The 26,703-nt window shown below is 37.6% G+C and overlaps 1 protein-coding gene across 11 annotated transcripts in view; it reads left to right on the top strand.

Annotated features, from left to right (window-relative positions):
* DYNC1I1 (dynein cytoplasmic 1 intermediate chain 1) overlaps nt 1-26,703 on the top strand; it is a 316,271-nt gene that overhangs the window by 27,480 nt on the left and 262,088 nt on the right. For 6 of the 11 annotated variants that reach the window (XR_009208752.1, XM_058424458.1, XM_058447060.1 and 3 more), the window contains exons 2-4: nt 4,956-5,072; nt 10,716-10,830; nt 13,466-13,607. Coding sequence is in view for 10 of the 11 variants with exons in the window: in XM_058424458.1 (XP_058280441.1) it covers nt 4,965-5,072; nt 10,716-10,830; nt 13,466-13,607 (365 nt within the window). In the remaining variant the exon portion in view is untranslated. Of the gene's footprint in view, nt 1-2,925; nt 3,043-4,955; nt 5,073-10,715; nt 10,831-13,465; nt 13,608-26,703 lie in introns of all 11 variants that reach the window. The other 5 variants (XM_058424468.1, XM_058424456.1, XM_058424480.1 and 2 more) reach the window with 2 other exon arrangements.

Raw genomic sequence — 26,703 nt, 5'->3', positions numbered from 1 at the left:
GCTAGGAACACAGATAGGATTTCCTTACTTTAAATGTATTGCTATTAAATCAGTAATGTCCCATGTCTTTCATTAATTCTCACGGTAACACTTTTTAAATGATTGCGGTGAACTTTGAGTGATGACATGGTTATTGAATTAGGGTGCAATTGGTAATGTGGGCAAGAGTGGGCAGAGTAAACTAATGGTAATAATAATAGAAAAGGAAGAGGAGAAGGAGGAACAACTTTTCTTGGGTGTTTAGTATTTGCCAGGCATAATGTTTAGCTCTTTACTTATATTGACGCATTTGTTTGGATCAGAAGAATGACAGCTTACTAGATCAGAGATGCGCTGAAGCCAAAGTGATCAAAACAGACATTTGGGAGGATGAGTGGAGACGAGCTGTAGTGACAACACTAAGCAGAGGATAAAGGGTGAATCAAAGAACAAAAGGGAAATCAGTAGTAGGGAGCTGAAATTTGAAAAAAAGCTAGCAGGCTCTAGGAATTTGTGTATGGAGTCTAGGGTAAATGTAGTAGCTGATTTGAACTTTGAGACATCTGTTCTGGTGTGAGTATAACTTGGCTTGACAAAGAAAGACAAGGGGTGAAATGGGGATTGTGTTCAGTGATAGTAAAGTTGGAGGGTTTGCAGAACAAGGGCTGTGATGTGGGGGTGGAGGGAGATAAGACGTGAATTTGGCAACGAAGGTGGGTGAAAGTGAGTGAGGAAGGGGAGATGCCACCGATGGAGAAAGAGTTCTGAATATGGGACTCTGCTCCGAGGATGCTGAGCAGGAGGTGCAAAAGTGCAACTGATTGCAGTGGATGGGGCTGGGGAGAGACTGAGCTGTGATTGCTCCTAAGTCTGGGTGGAGTCAAGCCAAGAGTTGGCTGGTGTGTGGTAGAACATGCAGATGATCAGACAGGGAGGAGCCCTATACCCAGAGGTGGGTTTGATTTACCCACTTGATCCCTTGCCATTTGTAAATGAGAGACCAGCTTTTTATGTGTATGAAGTAAATGAGCAATAATTAGCAGCAGGTAGCTTTGACTCTTATTTTCTTAGACTGAGCGCATCAGAATTGCCTTGGCAATAACCTGCATTAGCCACAGGAATCTGTATAACTCATGTCCCTCATGCTTTGCTCCTTGATTTGCTTTCTTTGATATGCAGGGAGATTTAGTGGGTCACACTAGCAAGCCCCCCACGAAATCCTGTGGAGTTCAGTGCTGACACTGCATTTAATGCTACTATTTAAGCCATTTTACTATGTGTAAAGGCTCGTTCATTCACTATAATGTATACTTTCCAAACCCTTTATGAGGCATTCTCTTGAGATTCCTTATTCTCCTAGGGGTTGATGTTAAGCATCTATTTTGGAATAGATCAAAAAATCAATAAATGGAAGGTCCTTTACAGTTGTGTCTTCTAACATTGTAACCTACTGCATTTAAAGACTTACGTTATTTGGATCACCACTACCTAATATAATCTTTTTTTTTTAAGTTCCCTCAATGTTTTTGTTGTTTATTTTTAAAATATTGACTCTCTGGCTGGGAATTCCAACTTATATAATCAACATTGTAAGACATGCTTTTTATTTGCAAGAAAGCCTTTGCACTTTGAAGAAATTTTCTGAGAATACATTTTACTTCCCTTTTGTGATTGAAATTCTTTGCAAGAAAATCATAACAAATACAAGACTTTCTTATATTATGGTTTGCTCCTTAATGACCATAAATATTGCTGAAGTTGCACCAGACAGTTTTGATGATTTGGAAAAAAGGTAAATAAATGTTGGGGAAAGGTCAAGTAAAAGCTGGGGAAATGTGGAGGAGGGGAAAACTCACATTTTCTAAGAAGATTCTCCTGGCTGCTTTCAGCTTAGAATGAAACAGCTATTGCTTTAACAGTGATTTTTCTGATCATACATTTCATTTTTGACTGCCAAAAAATTTCCAGCACACTAGTTAGATGGACCCTCATTGGTCAAGGGTGTTTATAACTTCTCAGATGACTTCTGGAATTCCCACCAGGAATTTTACCCATTGGTGTTGAAAATTATTGGCAACCTGTATTTCAGTGATAAACTTCACTTTTGTGAAGTTCTGCGACTTCTCTTGGAAATAAAAAGATCAGAAGATCTAACTTCATGGGTCTGTGTCCCTCCATGTGGACCCTCAGTCAGACCTGCTGGAGCTACCTCCTGTGGACAGGGCATTTCCTCTCTGGCTGGCCCTCAGTCACGGCTCTGCTTGCTCAATTACTCCCTTGGCTCTGTTAAGACTTTGAATTGCATCTCCTGTTTCAACAGCCGTTTGTAGGGGGATGACTCCAAACTCTATTTCTCAACTTCAGTCCCCCATCCCACTTCTCCCCCCATCTGTAGTGTTGTATTTGTGCATTCTGCCCAGAAGTCCCACTGATACCTAAATTATGACATACATGCTGCAAGGTTTTTTCACCATTTTCCTCTTTGCCTTTTCTTCCTAATTTCACTGCCATCCCCTTTGTCCTCTCAAAGTCAAATTGTTACTGGACCTTCCTCTTTTGCTTCCATATTTAAAGGCTACTAAGAGTTCCTTGGTCCCTCTTGGCTGTGCTCTTCCTAGTGCACATTCTCTACTTCTGTCTCCACATTCGCCTACCATCCCCGTACAGGTACAGTTGAATCAGAGAGAAGTTGGCATTAGTTTCCCAGCAGCTTGTCTTATTTCTAGTTTTTGCTCCAGTCTGTTATACAGGCAGGGACAAGAATAGGCTTAAGCAAATTCCATTTTTATTTTGTCACTTTTCTTTTCAAAAATCTGCTACGATTTCCCATCACCCATTACACCAAATAGAAGTCAATTTTCTGTTTTGTCCAGGCTTTCCAGGTTGCCTCAACATATCCATTCTTATCAATTAAACTTTTTTTTTCTTTTTTCTCTTTTAAAACAGAGTCTCACTCTGCCACCCAGGCTAGAGTGCAGTGCATGATTATAACTCACGGTAAACGTGAACTCTTGGCCTCAAGCTGTCCTCCCGCCTCAGCCTCCCAAAGCACTGGGGTTACAGGTATGAACCACCACACCTGGCCTCAACTTTCAGTTTCTTGACTTGAATTTATCCACATCTCTTGCACTGTCAGTTCCCTCTTTGACAGGTCTTCACACATCCAAATATGCCCTTCTGTTGCTAGTTTCTGACCTCATTCAATACCCAGTCCCAATTTTACCTATTCCTCAATGCTTCCCCTGGCATACTCCACCAAACCTTGATTATCATTTTCCTCTGTATTCCTCTGAACTTGTACACTGGGGATCACAAACATGTAGTAGGTCAGAGCATGGGCAAGCTTGAATTTAGGTTCTGCCATCTATTGGCTAGGCAGTCTCAGTTCTTGCTGAACCTCCTTTGTCTTAATTATGAAAAGGAATTAATAATAATATTGGTGTACTTGGATTGGTATGATTGCATGTGATAATGAGTATCAAAGGCCTGGCACTGAGTAATCAATAAGCCAATATCTCAGAGAACATCTCCATCCACACTGCATGTCCACAAATTTGAGCTATACGCTCTTTGAAGGAGAGAATCTGGTTTTGCTTATCTTTGTAGCCCTATTCATTATAAATTGCCTAACACAGATTAAATACAGCAAATATTTATTGAAAAATGAAGAGTATGATCATGAATGGCAGAGATTGGTTATTGCAATCATTCTGATTATTTCACAAATCTCTGCTGTCACACTGTGAGCAGAAATGTGTCTAGTAGAAACACAGTGTATTTCCCAACTTGTGTATTTGTCCAAAAGTGTGTCCTAGAGTGACTGCAGATTCATGATTACCTTCTGGGGACAACGACAAAAAAGATGAGAATTTTTCATTGTTTTGTATTCTTTGGTATTTTTTTTTTGCCTTCCATTGCTCTGTCATCTACTTCAAGATACATTATATATTTATCCTAGTTGCATACAAATAGTATGCGAATGAATACTCATGACATTTATGGTTAGTCATTTTTCCCCATTATTTTAGAAATTTGGGCGAAGGCGGCTCTTCATTTCTCAAGGTTTCCATTTTGTTAGTTTTCAGTTGGGAGCACAAAAGACTCAAATATATAATCATTGATAATGAGTAAGAGTCTTCTTCAAACTGATTTTATTTAAAAATGTTACTGGCACCATCACTACCAGCATCGTCACCATGATTAACATTAAAATTAAATCTTATTTGGATAATTTTTCCCAAGAACTTGCCATAGTGTTATCTCCCATTTCATGTGCTCACAAACACCCTTTGCTTTGGAAAGTGAAAGTGCCAGAATAAGCAATGTTACATTCAGAATGCAAATGAAAGTTTTATAGAAATAGGGTTGTGTTGGAGATGAAATTAACTGTGACACTTCAGGAGTTTTACAGAGAAAGAAGATTAACATGTTAGGTCTTCAGCGGCTGTCTTCCCTGATGCAAATAATGTTAGGCAAAATGAAATCTCCGTGCGTCCGAGCTCAGTGGACGAATGTTTATTGAGTCCGTAGAAATTTGAGCAGGGCATGTCTCTAAGGGTTTATGAAAGCCTATTTTCTTTTCTCAGTGTGGGGATGAATTGCTCCATTATCATCTAAATTGGAAGTCATGATGATGGTTCTTTTTTGATTCTCTTATTTATTTTTGTTTATTTGTTAAGAAACTTGTATAGAAAATGTGTTGCTTATCTGGAAGTTGCGATTCTTGCTTAGGCCAGATAATAACCTTGTATTTCTTCAGATATTTATATATATATACCTAAAAGGGAAATATTTTATATCCTTAAAGCAGATCTAACTTAATTCGTTTCTTTCACATAGGCTAAATAATACAACCTCTTGTTGATCATCCAAAAGTCAAATTTTTAAGTTGCATTTTCTTTCAAATGATTTTTGCAATGATATACAGAAAAGTTATTTATATATATGTTCACTTCTTTTTTTTCTCTTTCTCCAAGGAAACCAACATGTCTGACAAAAGTGACTTAAAAGCTGAGCTGGAGCGCAAAAAGCAGCGCTTAGCACAGATAAGAGAAGAGAAGAAACGGAAGGAAGAGGAGAGGAAAAAGAAAGAGGTAAATCCTGGGTGTTGGGGTGTTGTGGGGAAAAAGGAAAATCACTTGATTCTGAGGGGCTGGTCGAATGGATAAATAGGACTCCCTAAAAGAATCCTTTCATGATATCTGAATAAAATGATTATCTCCCTATTCCGCATGGCAAAGCTGTTGCCCTCTGCTATGTGCTGGTCAGCCATCACCTAAATGGGGGATAACATTTGGTCCAGAGGCTCCAGAGGCCTGCAGACTCCAGGCTTATCACGGACTTGAACAGAACTCTAAGGGTGGTCTGTGATCTTGTTATTATTAGAAACTTCTTAACCTTTCTGTGCGTCAGTTTCCTATTTTTAATATGAGAACAATAATGCGTTTATTTTGTAGGGTTGCACTTAGCAGTACCTAGAATATAGTTAGTACTTAATAAGTGTTAGTTTTAAGAAAAGGGTTTTTTGAAATATCTACCAGCAGGAACATTTTAGGAGAAAATTAGAAAACTATGCCAATGGATTTCTATTGTTTCCAAAGTGGTATACATTTTTTTTATGGTAAATAAGCATCTTAGGTTTGGTAGAGGGGAGGCTGTTCTTCTCTTAGTGAGAAGGTAGTTAGGATAGCACAGTACAAAGAATTATTACATGTTAGATCTGGCTGAAATTTTAGAGACTTTCCATTGAGGCCCCTTTTTATGCCAACAAAGCAGCAGAGACCCAGAGGTAAAATGTAGCTTTTCTGCTTTCTAGACCTAGAATCTTGGATTCTATAATCCCAATTCAATGCCTTGTTGTCATATCATGTTTTCTTCCACTATGTGAATCAAACAAATAATTTATTTTTAGTTCCCTAATTTGTTGTGGCAGTGTAGGAATAGCCCACATCTTATACAAAAACCAAATACCAAAGATATTTTTGAATAGCTTTCTAAGAAAACTTCGTGTGGTGTGATATGCTTTTGTGTATAGAAATCAGAGCTGCTTCCCTATGCGGTTCTTCTGTAAGGAAAAAGAAAACTTATTTTGATGCCTTACAATATAAATAAGTGTTGTTTCATATTACAAGGCTGAGAGACCAAGGTAATAGATTTACAACAATTATTATTTTCCAGCAAAGTAAAAGATAATTGCAGTTGCATTTTAGCCTTCTGGCATCTCTCATCTCTCTATACCATTACATGTTGATTGATGTGATCATTTATTTGTCCTTGACATCACACATAATGTTTTTCCCTTTGAGATCTTTGCTGTTACATATGCAGTCTTTGAGTGAAGTAGAGGTGAGAATTGACAAGGAATGGCTATTCATTTCCATGCAAAGCCAAAAAAAGCATTAAGTTATTATATTTCCTTTCCCTCAAATGTCAACACTTACTGTAGTTTTAAAGCACCTGTTATCCTTTACTAATAACCAGTTTCCTTTTAAACTGACATTCTAATATCCAACTTGAATGTCATAAAATTACCACTAAATGTGATGTGATATGGGAAATTTGGTTCCAAATTATGCTGTCTGCTTCATCTTTTTCATTTTACACATTTTGGGGAAATTACGGGCAAACTAGACTGATGGAAGCAGGCTCCCCTTTTGATTCTACAGCCAAGCACTTTTGCCTGATGAGGATTTAGCTGGTTTCACAGCAAGAAGAGCCCTGGGAGGTTGGAGGCTGCAGGTAGTGGAGGGTGTGGAACACCTGGACTCTAGACATTCCTGGCTGCTGCCTTGTTCTGGAATTGACACCATATGAAGTTCTAGTTTCCTCATTTCTTTTTTTTTTTTTTTTTGAGACGGAGTCTCGCTCTGTCGCCCAGGCTGGAGTGCAGTGGTGCGATCTCGGCTCACTGCAAGCTCCGGAAACTGACTTGGTGATTGAAGCTTGTGATAACTGAACTGTGCTCTACAGAGTCAGATGGCAATACAGAGTCCGAGTCTTCCATCCTCAAAGTTTCTTATTTGAGTGATCTGAAGCAGGGTCAGATTTTGGGATCTGTTGGACCACATCATCTGTAATGTCTCTCCTGGCTTGAAATCTTCTCCCTTCACACCCATCTCCCCTCAAAGAGGCCTTTCCTTGGTTCTGTCCATGCACTCTCTGCAACTGTGCTGACTTAGTTTGTTTTGAGCAGCCCAGGCTGTAAGACAGAAGACAGTAAACACAGTGATTATGCACAGGGGCTTTTGAGTTGAACATGGCTGGGAAGCCTGGATCTGCCCTTCACAAAATGGCCCTGAGTGGGTATGGGTCCTCTCTGAACCCGTTTCCTGTTCTGTAAAATGGAGAAAGGAATGATGTCTTCCTCACAGATTCAAGAGGATTCGAGAAGATCCCAGAGCAGTAAAAGACAGCTGTCATTCTGCTTCTGAGATCAGCTATCAGAGTAGATGAATGGGGCTTCATAGAATGGTCACATACATTTTTAGGATCTCTGCTGGTGAGGCCATTTTATAAAAATGCCCCATTGTTGGAAGGGTCTTAAAATTCAAGGCCCCCAGTTTCATGGGATTGGAGCATTTTGTGGCTGAAAGGAATCTGGAAGTAATCTATTCTGATCCTTTCTCACATGGGGAAGCTGGGCTTCAGAGGTCTAAGCCTTAGAGCCAGGCCCCCTTTATCTCCAATCACATGAAGGAGTCTGGAGTTAAAAAGGGGCTACCTCTAAGGCTCATCCAGCCAGTTTTCCAGATCAGAAACCTAAAGTCATCCTTTCACCACCCCCTACCCCAATTTGCAGTGATCATGAAGTCTGGACAGGCATAAAGGGACTCTCTTTTGGCCTCCATTTTGTTTCTCCCTAAAATCCACATTCCAGTCAGATGCAGCTGCTTACATATACCCTGATGGACTACATTCTTTCTTGACAGAGAGCTTAAGATGTTCTCTTTCCTCTGCTTTCACTGATCTCCTACTTCTTCCTATCATCCTTTGCCTGGCTGTTAACTTTACCTGGCTGTCCTTCACCTGGCTGTTAACTGCATGTCTTTCCGTTCTCCTCTCAAATGTCACTTTCTCCAGAAAGCTGCCTCTGATACCTTTCTTTACCCATAACTAGGTTAGTTCTGCATCCTATCGTTGACATTATCAAACCATTTAGTACAAGGTGTTATATTTTCCCCTTCACTTGTCTATTTCTCTTAATAGATTGCAAGCTTTCAAGGTCAGGGCTATATGCTTTTGTTGTTGTTGTTGTTGTTGTTTGTTTTTCAATCATTGAGTCAATGTCTAATATAGGTTTTACCATATGGTAGGCATTCAAAAAGAAGTTATAAAATGAATGAATGAATGAGTGAATAAATGAACATATGAACTAATCAGGGCAGGTTTGAGAGGCACATCCCAGACATCCTTTCCAAGCATCTGGTGTTCTATTCTGCAAATTTCTTTGGAAACTTCAGATCCTGAATCCATGGGATATCGACTGGCCTCTGTCACTGACTCCCGAGTTTAAGATTTTCTAGTTTTGTGTTGTTTATAGAGAATCAGAAATAGCTTTAAATAGCCTTGATTTTTATAAACTTTCTTTAGGCTTATATTTTAAATAAAACAAATAAATTTAACATTAAAAAGAAAGGAAATGCTCTTTAATACTAAACTGAGTGCCCTTTTTTGCCATGAATATGAAAGTTAGTGTGAATTAGGACCACCCAAGTTGATTATCTCCACAGAATTCAGAAAACTGTGTCCATGTTGTGTAAAATTACCACCCTTTGCTCTTTTAGATGTCAACTGCTTTCTTGGCTGTGATATTATGGATGAAATCTGATTTTAAAATAAATATAGTGGCCACCATTTAAGACACTGGCCCAATTTCATGAAAAATTGGCTTTAATGCAATGAGGTGAGCTCAGTGGGGGCCACCCTGAAGTTTCATTCTGTCCTTGGCTTTCTGCCGAATTGCTGCAAGGTAGAATGGCCAGGGCTTTCCTGGCCTGTTCTCACATGTTTCTCTAATAAATGTGGAAATGTCTTTGGGAAAGTGATTGACAATTCTCAGCTGACAAATTTTTCTTTCTTCGATTATCCTCTCTGGGTTTCAGCTGTGATTACTCTCCACAAACAGAAATATAACTTGCTGAGAAAGGCACCTTGAAGATTTTTAATTACTAATACTGCAAAATCACTCCTTGTTGAATCATTAAAACATAGTAGGATTCTGTAGTAGATACAAATCCTCACTCTGCAACGTCTTTTTTCTCTTCTTAGTTCTGTCTTTGCCTCTGTTGTATACATAAACTTTGGGACTTGTTTCAGTAGTTTAAATGTTAAAATTGGAAAAGAACATGAACTTTGATATCTTCACTGATAAGAGATTAAACTGCCATTTCATAATTTTGGGTTATGCAGAGTGTCTGAAATACTCTAAGACTCTTATAAGCCGTTATTGGCCTTCAAGTGGTAGTTTTCCCTCTAATGACAACTAGACTTCAAAAATATGAGTGCTTTAGCTCAAAGTTAATAATAACAGAATTGTTGAGCGCAGAGACATGTGCAAAGATGCACTTAGTTTATAATCAGTGTGTAGGTTACCCTCTGGGAGTAAGTCAAAAGTTGCATAAACTCTTTCTGTTTATAGATACTACAATGTAGCTAATGCTTCACTTGCTTTGAAATGTATTCTACATGCCCGAAGAAAGTAAGTACTTGTTAGCATACCCAACTTAACTTGGGGAAGAAGGTATGTCTCATAATGAAATGTTTTTTGACAGGCTTTAAGACAGCCTCACTTCTGTAAGCTCACAAAGCTTTGTTGTGAGGTAGTTACACATCAACATGATGTTATCATGTTTCAGATGTGGGGCAGATAACTTAAGTAATAACTGTATTATGAAAGAGAGAAGAGACTTGGAATTTTTACATTTCCCCTAGAATCCCACCACAGATCTTGTTTACCTGCATTTTAATTTGTCATTAATCTGCAAAAACACCAACTGGGCATAGGATCTGACATTAAGAGGCCAGTATGAAAAACATAATGTGTTTTTAGACAGAAATTATGAAAGGAATTTCTTGTAAATGATTTGTTTTACTATATTTTCTACATGATAATTTTCTTCTTCCAGTTAGTATATATAATGGAATCCTGTGAAAATTAGAATAAAGTACCAAGACATATCAATATTGATCACATGCCTTAATACAGATTTTAGCCCAGTTTATTTTAAACCATGGCAAACTTGTCTTAGCAATACAAGTAGTGTGTTTTCTAGTTAAAAATTTTCATGAATAGTTTACTTTTCAGCAAGATCCCAACAATACCTGGTTTGCACAGTCCCAAACATGGGGCCTGAATATTACAAACACACAGTCATCAATAACTGATATCCCAGAAGGGACAAGGAAGTCTAAAAAAACAGACAGAATTTTTTTTTTTATATTATATCCCCAGCCAGAAATACTTTGCCTTGATGTTTTCTCTTCCAAAACCTGTGAGAGAAACTTTCATCCCACGTGATAGAAGCAGGAAAAAGCCTTCAACCAAAAGAGAAAGTACTGGGCCAGTAATTATTAAATGGGGCAATTATGGTGTTTATTCATCTTTTATACATGTGATTATATCTATTTAGGGCTTTCGCCTTGTCTTCACTGCCATGCATTTATCATTTTTAGTTTCAGCCAGGAAAAGCATACATTTAGTTATGTTATTAACTTTTCTTACTGACGTCTACTTCTAGGCTGATATGCAGCAGAAGAAAGAACCCGTTCAGGACGACTCTGATCTGGATCGCAAACGACGAGAGACAGAGGCTTTGCTGCAAAGCATTGGTATCTCACCGGAGCCACCTCTAGGTACTTAAAAGTGCTTCCTGTTACTATTCCTCGAAATCAACTTGCGTGGGATATACCATGTCCAATGTTTACTATTCTTTTAAGTCTTTAGCTTTTTTTAATTTTTATTTTTAAAGACATTCTGTGGCTTATGGTTCAGGTTGCATGTGTTTTTGGAATTGAGGGGGCTGGAAGCAGATGGGAGGAAAGGTTGTAGAATTGTCAGTAGTTTGGGGCTTACTGACTGATTAGATGGTCAACCTTCTCCACCGTGTTACTAGTAGATTATTTTATAATTGTTAAATTCAGCATTTTCATTGCTGAATTCCAGTGTCTCTTTGCCAATCTAAATACTGTGGATCTGGTTATGAATTTCATAACTACCACAGGCATAGAGTTAGTCTATGATGAAAATAGAAGGCACAGTGAGAATTTGAAGGAAAACAAAATGGTGGCAGATTAGCAGCCAATTAACAAGTTTAAATTAATTTGACTTTATTGTATTTTGATTTGATTACTAATTGGCATTTTCACTGCAATGCTCCTCCTCTAATTCATTCATTCCTATTTGATTGTCTGTGACCTCATTTTATCACTAAAGCTTGGATATTGAATTATTGGTTTTCTTTGTGTTGAAGGTAACTTGTGCATATTTTGTTTATTCTGTCACTTACCTATATATCTCTCATGTAATAGTTTTATTTTTCTTTTATCCTTTTGTTTTCCATACATTTAAGATTAATCCTAGGGTGTCTATAAAACTACATTATATCCAATATAGTTAAAAACCCTTTTAGAAGGATACATAAAAATAAATACAGTATTCAGGTCTTTTGTTTAGAATACTTTCTTCTGAAGTTAATTCCATAATTTACTTTTATATTAAAATAAATTACCATTTATTTCCATAGTTAAACTAAGAATAAAAATTATCCCATGTACAACAAAATGGCAAATGTTTATATCAATGTGAATAAGAAAAAGAACAATATATAATAAGCTTACAAATTATTAAGTATTGCTGGATGTGATTTAATACATACAAAACTAAAACACTATTTAAAAGCATTTTATACTCAATCTCAATTTGTAATAGGTAAAATAGTATGTTCAACAATGCTATAATAAGCCCCAATAAGATTAGATTCTTTTGTTTAATTTCTTTATGTTGTGGAAGATGTAACCTAGGGGATGTTATATTTGACTGATGGACCTTCTTTTCTACTTAGGAGCTGATACACTTTTTTTTCTACTTAGTTGACATCTGATATGAGTTAGACACATTGCAATCAATTATATTTGTGCCTCAAAATAGCCTTTGAAATTATGTTGCAATGTGAACACTGGTTAAACGCAATAATAGTATGTCCTAGTCTCCCCTACCCTATGTAAAGCCAGTTATTAAACTTTAAGAACAAACAGATTAACATCTCTTAAACCATGACCAACTTTTGAAGTATCCCTGCATTACTGCCAAGGGACCCTGGCGAGGGCCCGGTTTTCATTTTTCAGCCATCTCTCCAACTTACCCTCTGAGTAAGCTCAGAGGGTAAGTAATCAGTGAATTAATTGTGGGACCACATGAAAATTCCTAGCTTCTCGACAGATCTGCCATTGTGTTATAGGATTTGGGTAAAATAGTTAAGCCCTTTACCCTATTAAGTAAATAAAAGGAAATTGCACATGATTGAAACCAAATGGGAATCTACACTTACATACTGAAGTTTCTTTCTATCCATATGGCTTCTTTGGCATATGTGATGTTGAGAACCCATTGAATTGCCTGGCCTGGAGCCATCTTGGCTATTTGGTGCAGCTTCTATCTGAAGGACATTTGGCTTGTATCTGAAGGAAAGGGAAAAAAAATTGCATTGGCTTTAGCTTTTTTCTTTTATTATGCTTGCTCTCAGATTTTCAGCTTGTGCTGACCTTGATCTTTGAACTTGTCTCCTGTCTTCAGAGTGGCAGCTTACTTCTATGCACATGGCAGTGTCTTCTAGAGCTGCTGGAGGCAAGGCAAAACAAGTCCCAAAGACAGTAAACAGTACAATGGGATGCAACTATTAATTAAATGTAAAAATAAAGCAGCCTGGCATTTTTCTTTGTTTAGAAAGAGACTTTTTAATTACCAGGTTCAACATTTACCCTTTCTCTATCTGTCACTTAGGCTCTCGTGGCAAACAGCTTATATTCCACAGAGTACATTTCTCTCTAAATGCAGACATACAACGGATTTTTCTGACTGTCCTTGACCATTTAAAATTATTCAGAATCACTTATTTAATAACCTTTTAAAGTTTCATAGACACCCTGTTTTATTTTTAATAGGTCACATCTATACTCACAAAATAATGTGAAGAATCAAAATTATCTGGATGGTTCATGTTAGAGAGATATTTGACTTGAATTATCTGGATAGCTATTTTGATTCTTCATTTTACTTTGTTAGGGTGGACATGGCCTCAGAATCCCTAGGTTAATTCTGTCTAAATCATTTCAAATTTTAATTTCCAAAATATAAAAAATTCACTGGACTTTTTTCCTTTTCTTTCCTTTTTTTTTTTTTTTCTTTATCCCATCTCAATGTCTCCTGGCCATATGACCACTTTAATTTGGGCCCATTTGTTTTGATTTGTCTGACACTGCTCTTCACCAGTGCAGCCGCTGCATTTTTTAACATGGGATACCTGTTATTTTCATTATTTAGTCCCAACCCCTATGTCTCCCTCCTCGAAATCAGTGAGCACTCCCAGTGAAGCTGGAAGCCAAGACTCAGGCGATCTGGGGCCATTAACAAGGTAAGAATTGTCCCTTTAAAAGGCCATGATGGGTGTCAATTAAAAAAAAAAACAGCAACAACAACACTTAGAATACGGTGAAATGTGCATGTATCTGCGTGTGTACTTGGGCATTTTATGTTTAAATTTATGGTGGCTTGCCATTTTTAGTGGCATAGCAATGATCTTGAACACTAGAAATGATCAACATATATCATCCTTCTTTGAGTGAGCTAATTTAGCACCATGTGTCTTGCTTAACGAACACAAACATATCCATTACCTTAGGCTTAAAAAAGGCAGGGAGAAATCTTTTCATTATTTAGTAGATAATTGAATATATATCCAGCTTCTTCTTATCCTACTTGGGTTTTGGTTTCCATGAAAGTCTTTGTGAATAGAATACTGAGATGTTCTAATTCTAAATTTAATTTTTCAAGCGTGTTATTTGCTTAGTAAAGTTGACTAATTTGAAAACTCAGTCACCTAAGTATTTTTATTGTATTATCATTGGTAGTAGTAGTATCAGGATTGGCTGCTTCTGTTTAGTGAGTTCATTGCCAAGTTTGTATTATACTATGTAGACTCACAGATTATGTAACTTCTGAAAGTGGATATAGACATTCTGTAACTTAATCACTGAAGAGGTATCCAAAAGGTAAAGATGTAAAAAGAAGAAAGGAGGAGTTTCATAAATGTAGATGGAGTCACGGTAACTCTCTGAATCCAGCTGTCTTCACCAGTGTTCCCACATGCTGGGGTCCACAGGCAGCAATTTATGTGAGTATGGCAACTGCACCCAATTCTTAAAGGCCAGATTGCCCCCTCATAGCCCAAGCTGGTTGAGCTCACCTGGGATGATGGACCCAATTTTTCCGCATTTTCCAATTTTTCTTGAGAAGCTACAAATTCAGGTATTCAGGTGATAATCTCCTGAATGTTAAATGTTAATGACTTTTGTTCCAAGTAGTTATGGGCCAGATTTGGCCTGTGGCAATTTATGAACTCTAGCTTTGACTCTTAATTTAAAAAAATTGTAAAATACTTTAATCAAGTTTTAAATAAAAGAGGAAACAATCATCCACAGCACTGCTGTTCTAAGAAGTGAGTCTTTTGGCTTGTCTATGTACCGTTCCAGTCCTTGTCTGTGTGCATTTCTTGCCTCCATATGTATTACTGGGGCAAAGATATAAAATTTTGCATTTTTCTCTTTTCACCTAAGGTATTAGCATAAGCATTTTCTTCTGAAAGTGTACTATTTCCACGCAGGCGTAGTTAATTTGGTAGCTGAAAATCTGGACATGAAGATAATCTAGCATTGACCTGAGCTGTAGGGATTTTTGCTTTTGAAACCAACATGTAAGACTGGAATTGCCTTGTCTATTTCTGCCTGTTGGTGTCCTTCAGACTTGAATATTTTGTTTTTATAGGCCCTTTGGAAACCGGTGGACACTGCTTTCAATTTAAAATAAACATAGAGGCTTTTGAGGGCATAAAGCTGGTTTATTTTAGCAAATCGCTTTTGTGATTTGGGGCAGCCCACGTCTTCTCTCATCTTTTGCTTTGAACACTTCAAAAGGTCTTTGGCGGGGGAAGTAATAGCAACACAGTTGTGTAAGATCTAACATTTATTCAAGAGCTGGCACAATATAATCACATTTCTTAGGGGGGGTCCATTGGCCTATCATTAAGTTAATGTATTTGACCATTTCTGTACCATGATGGTGCGTGTCATTACTGCTTAGCTTCAAGGGTGCAGTTGGCAGCATTCAATTCTATTGCTGACTTCACAGTTGAGGAGCCCTTTTGAAAACTTTCTAAAGAAAGCTGACCTATGCTGTTAGTACTCTGGAGACAACAGCAATTATTTCTTCTCAGAGAATATTACTCTTTATTTCTTTCTCCTTCTTAAGTGATTTTTTTTTTAACTTTGTGAATCACTTTGGAAGAGGTGCAGCCTACTCCTACCCAACACAATAGTACCTTCAATTCTTTATAGGAAAGCTCTTGCAAGACTGAGTAACTAGAATCAATTAGTAAATCTCTTGCAAAGTGCAGGTTTCATAGAAATGCAAGAAAATTTGCATTGAAAAATGCTAGTTTTCAGAAAAACTGAGCACAAAGTTTGCTTGAGAAGAACACATTAGGAATGCCTTAGTAAATTCTGCCCTTGTTTTGAACTTAGGAAAATTCCACACAAATTTATGTTTTTTTCTTTAATAAAATAAATATGAGGTTAAAATGCAGGAGAATATTATATTTCAGTTTTTTTAAATTCCACTTTGAATGTCTTTTTATGTAGAAGACACATCTTTGAAAACAATTTATATTAGCTTTAACACTTCATAAAACAGGAGACTGGGAAAAGAGTTCAGTTATTCTTAAGAATATAACTCTATGCTCATAAATTTGCCTATTTGTGTGGAATTTGAACTCTTCAAAAAATGGAAAATCTGTCAGAAGATAACAAGAATTAAATTAACACATCTGGCCATAGCTAAGGCACATATAAATTCTCTCATTCATTTGCCAAAATTTCAAACCAAACCTAAAATTTTCTTTAGAAAGCCAAAATTAGCAAACATTTCTTATAATCCTTGTAACTAGTTAATCTGCAAATTGGCATACTCAATGTACTTTATTATAGAGAAGAAGTAAAAATAGTGCTTTAACAAAAATCCCTCTTACTGATTTTTTTTTTTTTTAATTTTAAAGAGACCGTCTTGCTCCATTGCCCAGGCTGGAGTACAGTAGTGCAATTATAGCTCACTGCAACCTCAAACTCCTGGGCTCAAGCAATCCTCCTGCCTCGGCCTCCTGAGTAGTTGGGACTACAGCCATGCACCACTATGCACAGCTAATTTTTATTTTTACTTTTTGTAGAGATGGAGTCTCACCATGTTGCTCAGGCTGGTCTGGAACTCCTGGCCTTAAGCAATCCTTTTGCCTTGGCCTCCCAAAGTGCTGGGAATATAGGCATGAACCACTGCACTCTGCCACCTCTTACTGATTTTTAAGAGCAGTTGAGAAAATTTTAAAAAATGGGTAGAGAGTAGAAATATATTAGTTTTCAGTTATACTAATGATTTAATTTTTTAAATTTCTCTTAAAAGTGTCACCATTTGTTTTGCAATTTATGCTTCCATCGTTATATCCCATTTCTCATTTACAACTTATATTTTTGGTTTTATCTTCTTTCTCCTGCTCAGTTTTGGTAGAATCAATTAATCATTGCTCAGTTAATTATACTGGCAAGCAACATGCTCTTGGATTCTAAGAGCTTGTTGAAAAGGTTAGTTTGAAGGCTTAGTTTTACTTATAAACATAAGTGAAAAAAATCTTTGGTATACTGTATGCAACTGGAATCCAACATATTAAGAGGATACTATGCTATGGCTAATTATTATTGTTTCAAAGATGCAAGGTTACTTTAGTATAGGAAAATGTCTTACCATATAATTTAGCATACAAAAAGGTCAAAGAAGGAAAAATAATCATTGCAGTATGTACTTAAATTATACTTAAGAAATTTAAACACTTATTCCTATATTTTAAAATGTAGCAAACTAGGAATAGAAAATGTTTTCTCAATATGGTAAAGAATATTTATCTGAAACAGTTTACACTTTTTATAGGTAAGAGTGAAGCATTAGCACTTTATAGCCCTGAAAAACGGCTTTTGTTTAGTTGAACATGTCTCTCATCCTCAGAAAGTGGTGAATTCCTTGAAAGTAGGGACTAAGTGATACTCATGTAGTAGGTATTTGATAAATGTTTGTTGAGTGAGGTGTGGTAGCTCAGAACTGTAATACCAGCTACTTGGGAGGCTGAGGCAGGAGGATTGTTTGAGGCTAGGAGTTCAAGACCAGCCTGGGCAACATAGCATCCAAGATTTAAAAAAAAAAGTTTGTAGAATGAACTATATAATTCTGCTTTTTACCAGTGAGGACACTGAGATGTGCAGAGAGAATAAGTAATTTTCTCAAGTTCATACAGAGTGTTGTTTTGCTACAGTGCTAGGTTATTACCTAGGCAGGTTGATTCAAGTTACCACCACGTATACCTCTGTGCTACATAATCTCTAACAGTAGTTGATATGAGTGATACACAACCTACCCCATAGGGTTATTGTGGGGATTATACAAAGTAATGTTCTATAAAGTACTCAGAAAGGAGTCTGGTGTATACTAACTATATGTGAGTTTTAGCAATTATTATAATTTTTTCATATTTTAATTTGCCATTTTTCTGATGGGAAAAAATCTTTTTAGATCCTCTCATAGAACATGTTGGTGTCATTTTCAATTTTAGTAAGCATTGCCTGTATCTTTATCCAGGTAATTATATAAAACTATTAAATATGACAAGGCAAAGGACAGATTGTAATCCATGCCCCTACAGACCACATTCTGGGTTGCCCACTCCTTACTCACTAACCTTCAGATAGCAACCAGAAGTGAATCGATCTAAGTGAAAATCATTCAGCCAATATTTATTCTTCTCATTTACATGGAGGGCTCACAAGGGACTTTGCACTAGGACTTTTCTCATGTTTAGTTGTAATTCCTTAGGGTTCTCAATGACAGAGCTGAACTAGAAGGTGTACTGGCCTGCAAAAGTATAGGAAAGTGTATTGACCTCATAAAGTTCAGCTGGACACCACGGTGTAGGCTACAACCTGTCCCAAATGGAAGGAAACATTGAAAATGTTTTCAAAGTTAAAACATCTCTCAACATGATAACATACTGTGCAATTTCCTGTCACAATAATAACACCCATTGCATAACATCCTTAACAAAATAGTCCGAAGGGGAGATTTCTGATGTTTGTCTTTGGTGAGAAGTGTCATGGAGGGTAGTAATAGAATTAATTTTTTGTCTTTTTTTTTTTTTTGACCATCTTTGGTCTTAACACCATCATTAAATTCTACTTTCCAATCAGTCAAGACATTCAAGCCCTCCTCCAACATTTTATTTTTAAAATCTTTTTTTTTTTTTTTAAGACAAAGTCTCTCTGTCACCCAGGCAGGAGTGGTGGCACAATCTTAGCTCACTGAAGTCTCGAATTCCTGGGATCAATCTATTCTCCCCCTTCAGCTTCCTGAGTACAGTTGCATACCACCACGCCCAGCTGATTTAATTTTTTTTTTTTTTTTTTTTTTTTTTGTAGAGACAAAGTCTTGCTATATTCCCCAGGCTGGTCTTGAACTTCTGGCCTCAAATGATTCTCCTCCCTCTCCATCCCAAGGTGGTGGCATCCTCCTGCCTCTCCCAAAGTGCTGAGATTACAGGCAGGACCCATTGTGCCCAGCCTAAAAAATCTCCTACTATTGTAGAAACAACACCTGTGCATTTTATACAACTAGAAAATATAAATGAGCAAAAATAACAAAATAAAAACATCATGTTTCCACCACCAGAGATCAGCACTCTTAGCCCCTTAGTGCTTATTCTTTTATATAGTATGTATGTCATCATGTATAATGATAAATGACATCTTACTGTGAAAACTGTTGAACCTGCTTTTCCAATCAAGTGTCTGTATTTTTATATTTCAATGTGTTTTCACCGTATCTAGTATCAACACTATCTTCAAATTTCCCCAATTTGCCCCAGTAAAATCCCATGTATTTAAAATTGATGCCTGTGCTCACAATTAGCAGAATTTCTTAACCCAAAACCCTAATATTCATAGATTGTTCTCTAGGGAGGTGAGGCCCCTCCCAAGGGTACGGCAAATGCAGCAGGTGGAGAAATGTCTTCTGAAGCACATCACAGGAGAACAATGGTACAAAGGGAATGGATTAAAAGTCATTTAGGCTTTCAGTTTCATGTGAATTTCACATTAGAATTCAGGGACAAAGGGACAGATTCCTTCAATATTCTCTCTTCAGCTTGAATACTGGGCCTCCATATAGTTACTATTCAGTTTCTTATTGACAGAAAGCTTTGGTAAAATTTAGATACTTGTTTTTGGGCTACAGTAATTCATGTGAGCAACTTGTCCTGCCTGCCTGTAGTTACCACTTTTTTTTTGAGTGACTTCAGGAAACAAAAATGTGTTCTGGGGCCACATGGACATAATACTCAAAGGAAATCCTTAGGACCTTCACCTTTATCCACAGTCAGATTCTGCAGGATTCTTGGGAACTACATAGGCCTCAAAGGACTTGACCCATTTGGGTGAAAGCATCATCAACTTCTAAGATGCTCTGATAAATCAGAGGCTAAAGGGAAGGCATAAAGGAAGTATTAGTAAAGGTGAAAAGTATAATAAATAATACAAGATTATTGGGGAAATTTAATAAGACTATTACAATTTTGCTTATACAAAAAAATTTTAAAGTATCACTATATAAAGAGAGATTGACAGGATGCTACCAGCTAATTGGACTTTGGGGAGACTGAAGTTGCTAATTCAATGTTGGTTAAAAGTCAGTCTCTTTGTTAATTAAAATAAGATTTACACTATAGGGTTTTCTCTTTATGCAGCACAATAAGTTCAAAATTTTTGATATCATTGTCTTCAGGCAAAGTGTACTGTATGTACCCATATGGTTATAGTAACACAGTAAGCATCTATTTTAGGAAGGGGTAGCTGAGCTTTCTTCTAGAGAAACTGCTTGCTTGACAGCCGGACTTCTGTGTAAGATTTTGGGAAAACATGCTCTTGTTCTATGATGGGAAGTCCTACATTTCTTATTGAATCCAGCTCAGATGGACTTCCCATGTGGCTTAGTGTGGCTCGCTCTGGAGCTCCATATTAGGGCTCAGGTGTTAGCCAACAGATGGAAAATTCTCCCACCATAAATTAAGAAAAATGCTTTTTAAAAAGAGCCTGATATAAGTATGTATTTCACTGTTCCACTTTTATTTCCGACATCAGAAAATCTTTATCATCATTGCCAGTCCTAAGTAAGGAAAAAATTGAGGCCAGGAGGTAAAACATTAACTCATTATTTAAATACCATCCTTTCTTAATTAACATCACTTTAATGAATGTGACAGATGAGTGATATGATGGATTTTAAAATGTCCTTATTATTTCATGTATTACTTTTGGAAACGGCATTTTAAAAATTAGATATTTAACGATGGCATTGACTAGATATTTTTTGTTTGGCACTATGCTTACATAATCCCAAACTGTTTGCACTGGCTGATTAATCACTAGTGATTTGTTTGACAGGGAAGACATGTGGAACAAGAGCTCAGAGAAACTGTGGGACTCAGGAAAGCTCTGTATTCTGCCCTCGAGCTCTCTCTCCATCTTAGAGAGAAAAGGAAGAACATGAAAATTTGAGTTCCAGTGCAGTTGCTTCAGGGACTAATTAAAGTTACTAAGTTCATTTGGTAGAGAAGATGGCTGGACTGCTTTTGTTTTTCACCACAAATCAGCAATATGTTGAGCATTTAAAAAATAATAATATTCATAGAGACAGGATCTTGCTATGTTGCTCAGGCTGGTCTTGAACTCCTGGTCTCAAGTGATCCTCCTGCCTCGGCCTCCCAAAGCGCTGGGATTACAGGTGTGAGCCATCATACCCGGCCAGTGGTCAGCATTTTTATTAGATAAGATATGCTTTCCTTCTTCAGTATGGAAGTGAGTCTGAAAACTCTCCTGCGACCATATAGTGACATCACGCTGAGTAAGACTGAGTTTTCCATAAATGCTTTGATGGATATTAAGGGAGTTAGGTAGACATGCCCTGATTTATTATTTCATTTTTTAATAAAAAAGTAAAAACTGTTTCTTTTGGAATCAACTTGCCCTCACACATCACACCCATCTACAGAAAAGCCAGGTAAAGAATATTCATTTGTTCATTCATTCATCAAGTCATTCAGTCAACAATTGATAATTTATTGTCTATCAGATACTATACTAGACCTTCAAGGAACATAAAGATTCTTCTTACTTCTAAAGAACAAGTAAATTGACACATTTAATTTGAATCTAAGGAAATGTTGCTGTGTAGTTACAGCTCTCAAATATGCATACTCAGAGAAGACCTCAATGGTAATGAGGACTTTGGGGTTATTTTGCAGAAGATATATGGACATCTATGTGATTGCCTGGGGTTAGAGTACAAAGGTGAGAGGGGAAGACAGAATCCTGGTTGGAGAATGCCTGTCTTTATTGGAATGGAAGGAGCAAAGGTACTGCCAAAAACACAGTGAGAGAGGGAGGAAAAAAGATTTTCAGGGCCAAGAAAACTAAAAGAAAGACTATGCCAAGAAGGAGCCAATAGTGACCAAAATCAGAGACAGCAAAGATAAGGAACAAGAACTGACCATGGGATTTGATGATTTGGAGGTGGTTGTCGTCATCATTATACTCATCATTATCATTTTTTGTTATTATTATTATTATTATTGATGCTGTTTTATTTTCATAGGCTGAGGTCCTGGGAGCAAAACTAGTCCAGGAGTAATTCTATTTTTTATGGTTCCTGCCATGTATTGGTATATTACTTCCCAAAGAACTTTACTAATTTAAATGCTGCCAACAATGTATGACAGTGCCTTAGCCACATTGAGTGTTAGCATTATAAATGAGAAATTTGTTAACTACTGCCTTCCAAATATTTATTGAACATCTCTTTCTTATAGCCAAAGACTAGAAAAGGTAAGAACAAAAACACTCTTTAGGAAATAATTCTAAGACTTTCTGCTCTGAGGTCTAATAAAGATGGAAAGAAGAATGGAAACCACCAACTTGTTGTTGGTAAAAGCTGAATGGGAAGAAATTAACCACTCATCAGAGTGCAAGGTATATGCAACACAGACATTATGTCTTTCACTCCTGAGTTACACTTTCAACAGATGGCCAAGGATTTTTTAAAATTTTCACTTCTTTCTGTCTCATAAACTGAAACTGAGCAAATAAAACTGAGCCAATGAAAGGAGAATTTTATAAGAAATTAGAAAGTAATGAATTGGTACAAAGTTTAAAATATGAAATTCTGCTTGTCTCTTAGTAGGTTACTGCTAGTTTGAAGAATTTTGATGTTTGTCTATTCTTTTTTGAAAATATTGAAAAACAAATTGACCCACAAATTATGAAATAACTACTACATGGTAGGCATTTTTGGATAAGATGCCAGAGGCTACAATGTTTTTGATATGTTCAAGGTTAAATAAGTGAGTATTTTCCATGTTGGGAAGCTTCTATATTTTGAAATGAAGTTAGGAAATAATGACCTTAATTGGCATGTCCAAAACAGCCAATCCAACCCTGGGACCATAGAACTGTAACAGTGCCCGTTAGTCCAGAGTAGGTGCAGAATTATTGGGTTGTTTAGCCTCTGAACACATAACAGGGCTCCTATGAAACAGAGATCAGAGATCCCACCTAGACAGACCCTCAGAAAGTTAACCTAAGAAATCAATTGAAACTGATCAGGGCAGCCAAATGCAACTCATAAAAATAAGCAAACAAACACCAGAATGGTTCCCCAGCGGGGAATACTAGACAGAAATTTAATTGACGTAGTTAAAGAAAGATTGTATCAAACAACAAGGGCTAGGTTGGTCATCCCAGGAATTCCAGAAAGGGGAGACTTGGGTAGCAGTGAAGATGGTGTCTGGTCTTGGGAAAAGATAAAGTCATGGTGGAGGAGGGCAGGGGAAGCTGTCGTAGTTAAACATTCAGCATCACCTACTCTAGTCCCAAAGATACTGCTGGACATCTGGCTTCCCAGGAAGCTGGGCTTCAAGGAGAGAAGACTTTGTCAGGCTTATATATTTGTCTGCCTGGTTATTATTGTTCTCACAACAAATTGTTAACTAACTCAGCCACCTAAGTCCAATAAACTAAGCACTGAGGAAAATGAATTTAGGCCTAACTCCTACCCCCGCCTCCAAGACTAGGTCAAATGGAATACGGCAAGTTTTACTTTCAGTCTTGTTCTACTAAACTATATATATGTTTTGGCTTTTTTTTCCTTTTTTTTTTTTTTTTTTGAGGCAGGGTCTTACTCTGTCACCCAGGCTGGAGTGCAGTGGCATGATCTCAGCTCACTGCAACCTCCACTTCCCAGGCTCAAGCTATCCTCCCACCTCAGCCTCCTGAGTAGCTGCGACCACAAGCGAGCACCACCATACCTGGCTAATTTCTGTATTTTTTGTAGATGTAGAGTTTCGTCGTGTCACCCAGGCTGGTCTTGGAACTCCTGGGCTTCAGCAATCTGCCTGCCTTGGCCTTCCAAAGTGCTGGGCTTACAGGCGTGAGTTATCACAACAGGCCTATTTATATATGTTTTATGTCCTCATAAGATCTGTAGGTTCCTTGAATATTTTTTCAACCCTCTGTTACAGTATTTTGTATTTTGGGTTCTTAATAGATGGTTTTTGAATAAGCAAATGAATGTTCTTATCAAAATCTTCTCTCCTCCGCTTGCATTGATTGAGCCATTCCAGAAATGACTAAAAAATAGAACCAATTATTATAGTAAACAGGGTGATTTCTATATCACCATCATTTTATTTTCAGGGATACAATTACATGATAAATGGCTGGAAAATAAGATATCTGCTCATTGGTTAAATAAATTATTCTAACTGGAGAAGAGAAAGCTAAAAGACAGTTGGATAATCATCCTAGATTTAAAATATCAGGCAGAGAAGAATGTTAAAGGGCCTTGAGGCCTGCACCCTCATTTGCTGGGAACAAAAGGAGATTCACCTGATGACACAGTGAAACCATATCCAGGACACAGACCTCCCACCCGGGGCCAGGCGTGGTCCTCTCTAAAATACTGCCATCTGCGGGGAAGCTGTCCTACACAGTTTATACAGAAGGAATTCGGTGAATGTTTAATACATATTTCTAGGCTATCCCTGGAAACACAAACAACCTTTGCCCATTTTGCATATTGGCTTTAAGTTCCTTTCAAAAAAATTTGCATATTTGCATATTCCTTGAAAGGAACCACCCCACAGGTAATAATGGGAAAAATGAAAAGATAATACAACTGGCACATTTGATAGCATCCTTGGCTTCATCCTTTACCGCACAGCTTGTTACTGACAATAACTATGATTTCTGTTACTGAATAACATAGGTGTGCCAGGAGGCAAGGTTGTTGTGGTGTTACATTCCTACCTTTGTTTTTCTGGCCGAGTAAATGCAAACTCCCCAGTACTAATCTGTGGACTTTTTAAGTGGATGATTCTGATAGAATCACTATTTATACTTATTAAGGGTATAGTGAGTTCAGGTGATCTGTCCATTAAGTATCAGAAGAGCCAGACCATCGGGGAGCTGCTGGGAGAAGTGGAAAAACTCACTAAAAATCAGCCCATCAGAAACCTCAAGGAAAATGGAGGTCAAATAGCTGATCCCACTCCTTGCAAGGAAAGCTTCTTACAATCAGCAAGAGCCAGAGTCTGCTCTTTTGTCTACAGCAGAAGAAATGCTCTTAAATTTGACTCCCAGAGATATGTGAACAGCAAGTATGAATTATATTAACATATTCCATTACTTTCACAATTTGAACTGAGATTAAAGAATCAGTGCCCAGAAGCAAGAAGGGCTAATTTTCTTCAGCAGAGAATGAATTCAGAGCAGGGGTTCTCACCCCTGGCTGCACATTAGAATCACCTGGAAAGCTTTAAAAAATACAGATGCGTGGGTCCCACCCCAGACATTCTGGCTTAATTGGTCTAGGGGTGGCCTGGGCCTGAGTCCAGGCTTGAGCAAATCAGAAGTTTAGATGCTAATATATTTGAGCTTCAGTGATGCTTTCTGCATGCTGACTACTGAAAGCAATAGTCTAGCTCTGTCATTCTCCGAAGGTGGTCCCATGATTAGCCTTGTAAACATCACCTGGAAACTTGTTAGAACTACAAATTCTAGGGCCCCACTCCAGATCTCCTGAGTCAGAATTTCTAGGGTTGGGGATCAGCTTATTAAAGCTCTCCAGGTCATTCTGATGAACATGAAAGTTTGAGAACCACTTATCTAAGTCAAGTCGTTGCTGCTCAAAGTGTGTTCCACAGAGCAGCAGCATCTGTATCTCCTGGAGTTTGTTTGAAATGCAGAGTATCGGGCCACCCCCACACGTACTATGTCAGACTGCATTTTAGCAATATTCCCGGGTATCTGTATGTGTATTAAAATTTGAGAAGCACTGGTCTAAGAAACACTCACCAGTTAGTGTCTCACTGAACTTCAGTTTTAATCTTTCAGAGGTTTTATGTAAAAAGACAAGAGCACAGCCAGAGCATAGAAGGGAAGCTGTGAATCCGTATTCTGCTACTTCTGCAGGAGGGGTTAATATGTGATCTGTCAAATAGGTTGAGCGTTGACTCAAAGAAACATTAAGAGTAGATAGAGTGGTTGTGGCAGTAGTAAAAGCAGCTGCTGCTTATCATATGGTTACTATGTACTTTATAGGTATACCTGCATTTAATCCTTGTAGAAAACCAGCAAAAGATTCATTCATTCAACAAACATCATAATATAAGCACATATGCGCAATACAGTTCTAGGCATATCCCTATATTCTAGAGATGTAGCCACCCCTGCCATTATGAAGCTTAAGTCCAAAGTCAGACAACAAACAAAAATAAATAAGCTCATATACAAGAAAATCATAGGTAAAGATGAGTGCTATGAAGGAAATAAAGCAGGGGAAAGGAAGGAACTGAAGAGTGATAAGGAAGTGCTACCTGAGATCAGGTGGTGAAGCAGGGGAGCCTCTTTGAGGAGGTAACATTTAAGCCAAGACACTAAAGAAGCAAAGTCATGAGCCATGCAGATGTTTAAAGGAAGAACATTAAGGAGTATGCAGAGTTGACATGTGAGTGAATGAATGGTTAAAGAGAAGTTTGGAAGATCACTGCAGGCCAGTTCATAAGTTATCATATAAGCTACAGTAAGTATTTACAGACAAGGAAACCGAGCAGGGCTTCTCAAATTAAGGGTGCCCATGGATCACCTGGGGAACTTGTTAAACTGTAATATGGAGTCACTAAGTCTGGGGTGGGACGTGAGTTTCTGCATTTCCAACAAACTCCCAAGAGATGCTGATGCTACTGCTCTGTAGGCCACAGAGTAAACAAAAGGATGCAGGGGCTGAGAACTTATTAAACATCATGCTCAATGTCACAC

The sequence above is a fragment of the Hylobates moloch genome, unplaced genomic scaffold, assembly GCF_009828535.3.
Source record: "Hylobates moloch isolate HMO894 unplaced genomic scaffold, HMol_V3 SCAFFOLD_1, whole genome shotgun sequence".
Lineage (NCBI taxonomy): Eukaryota > Metazoa > Chordata > Mammalia > Primates > Hylobatidae > Hylobates > Hylobates moloch.
The sequence above is the reverse complement of the archived record's forward strand: the minus strand, read 5'-3'. Positions and strand labels throughout refer to the sequence as shown.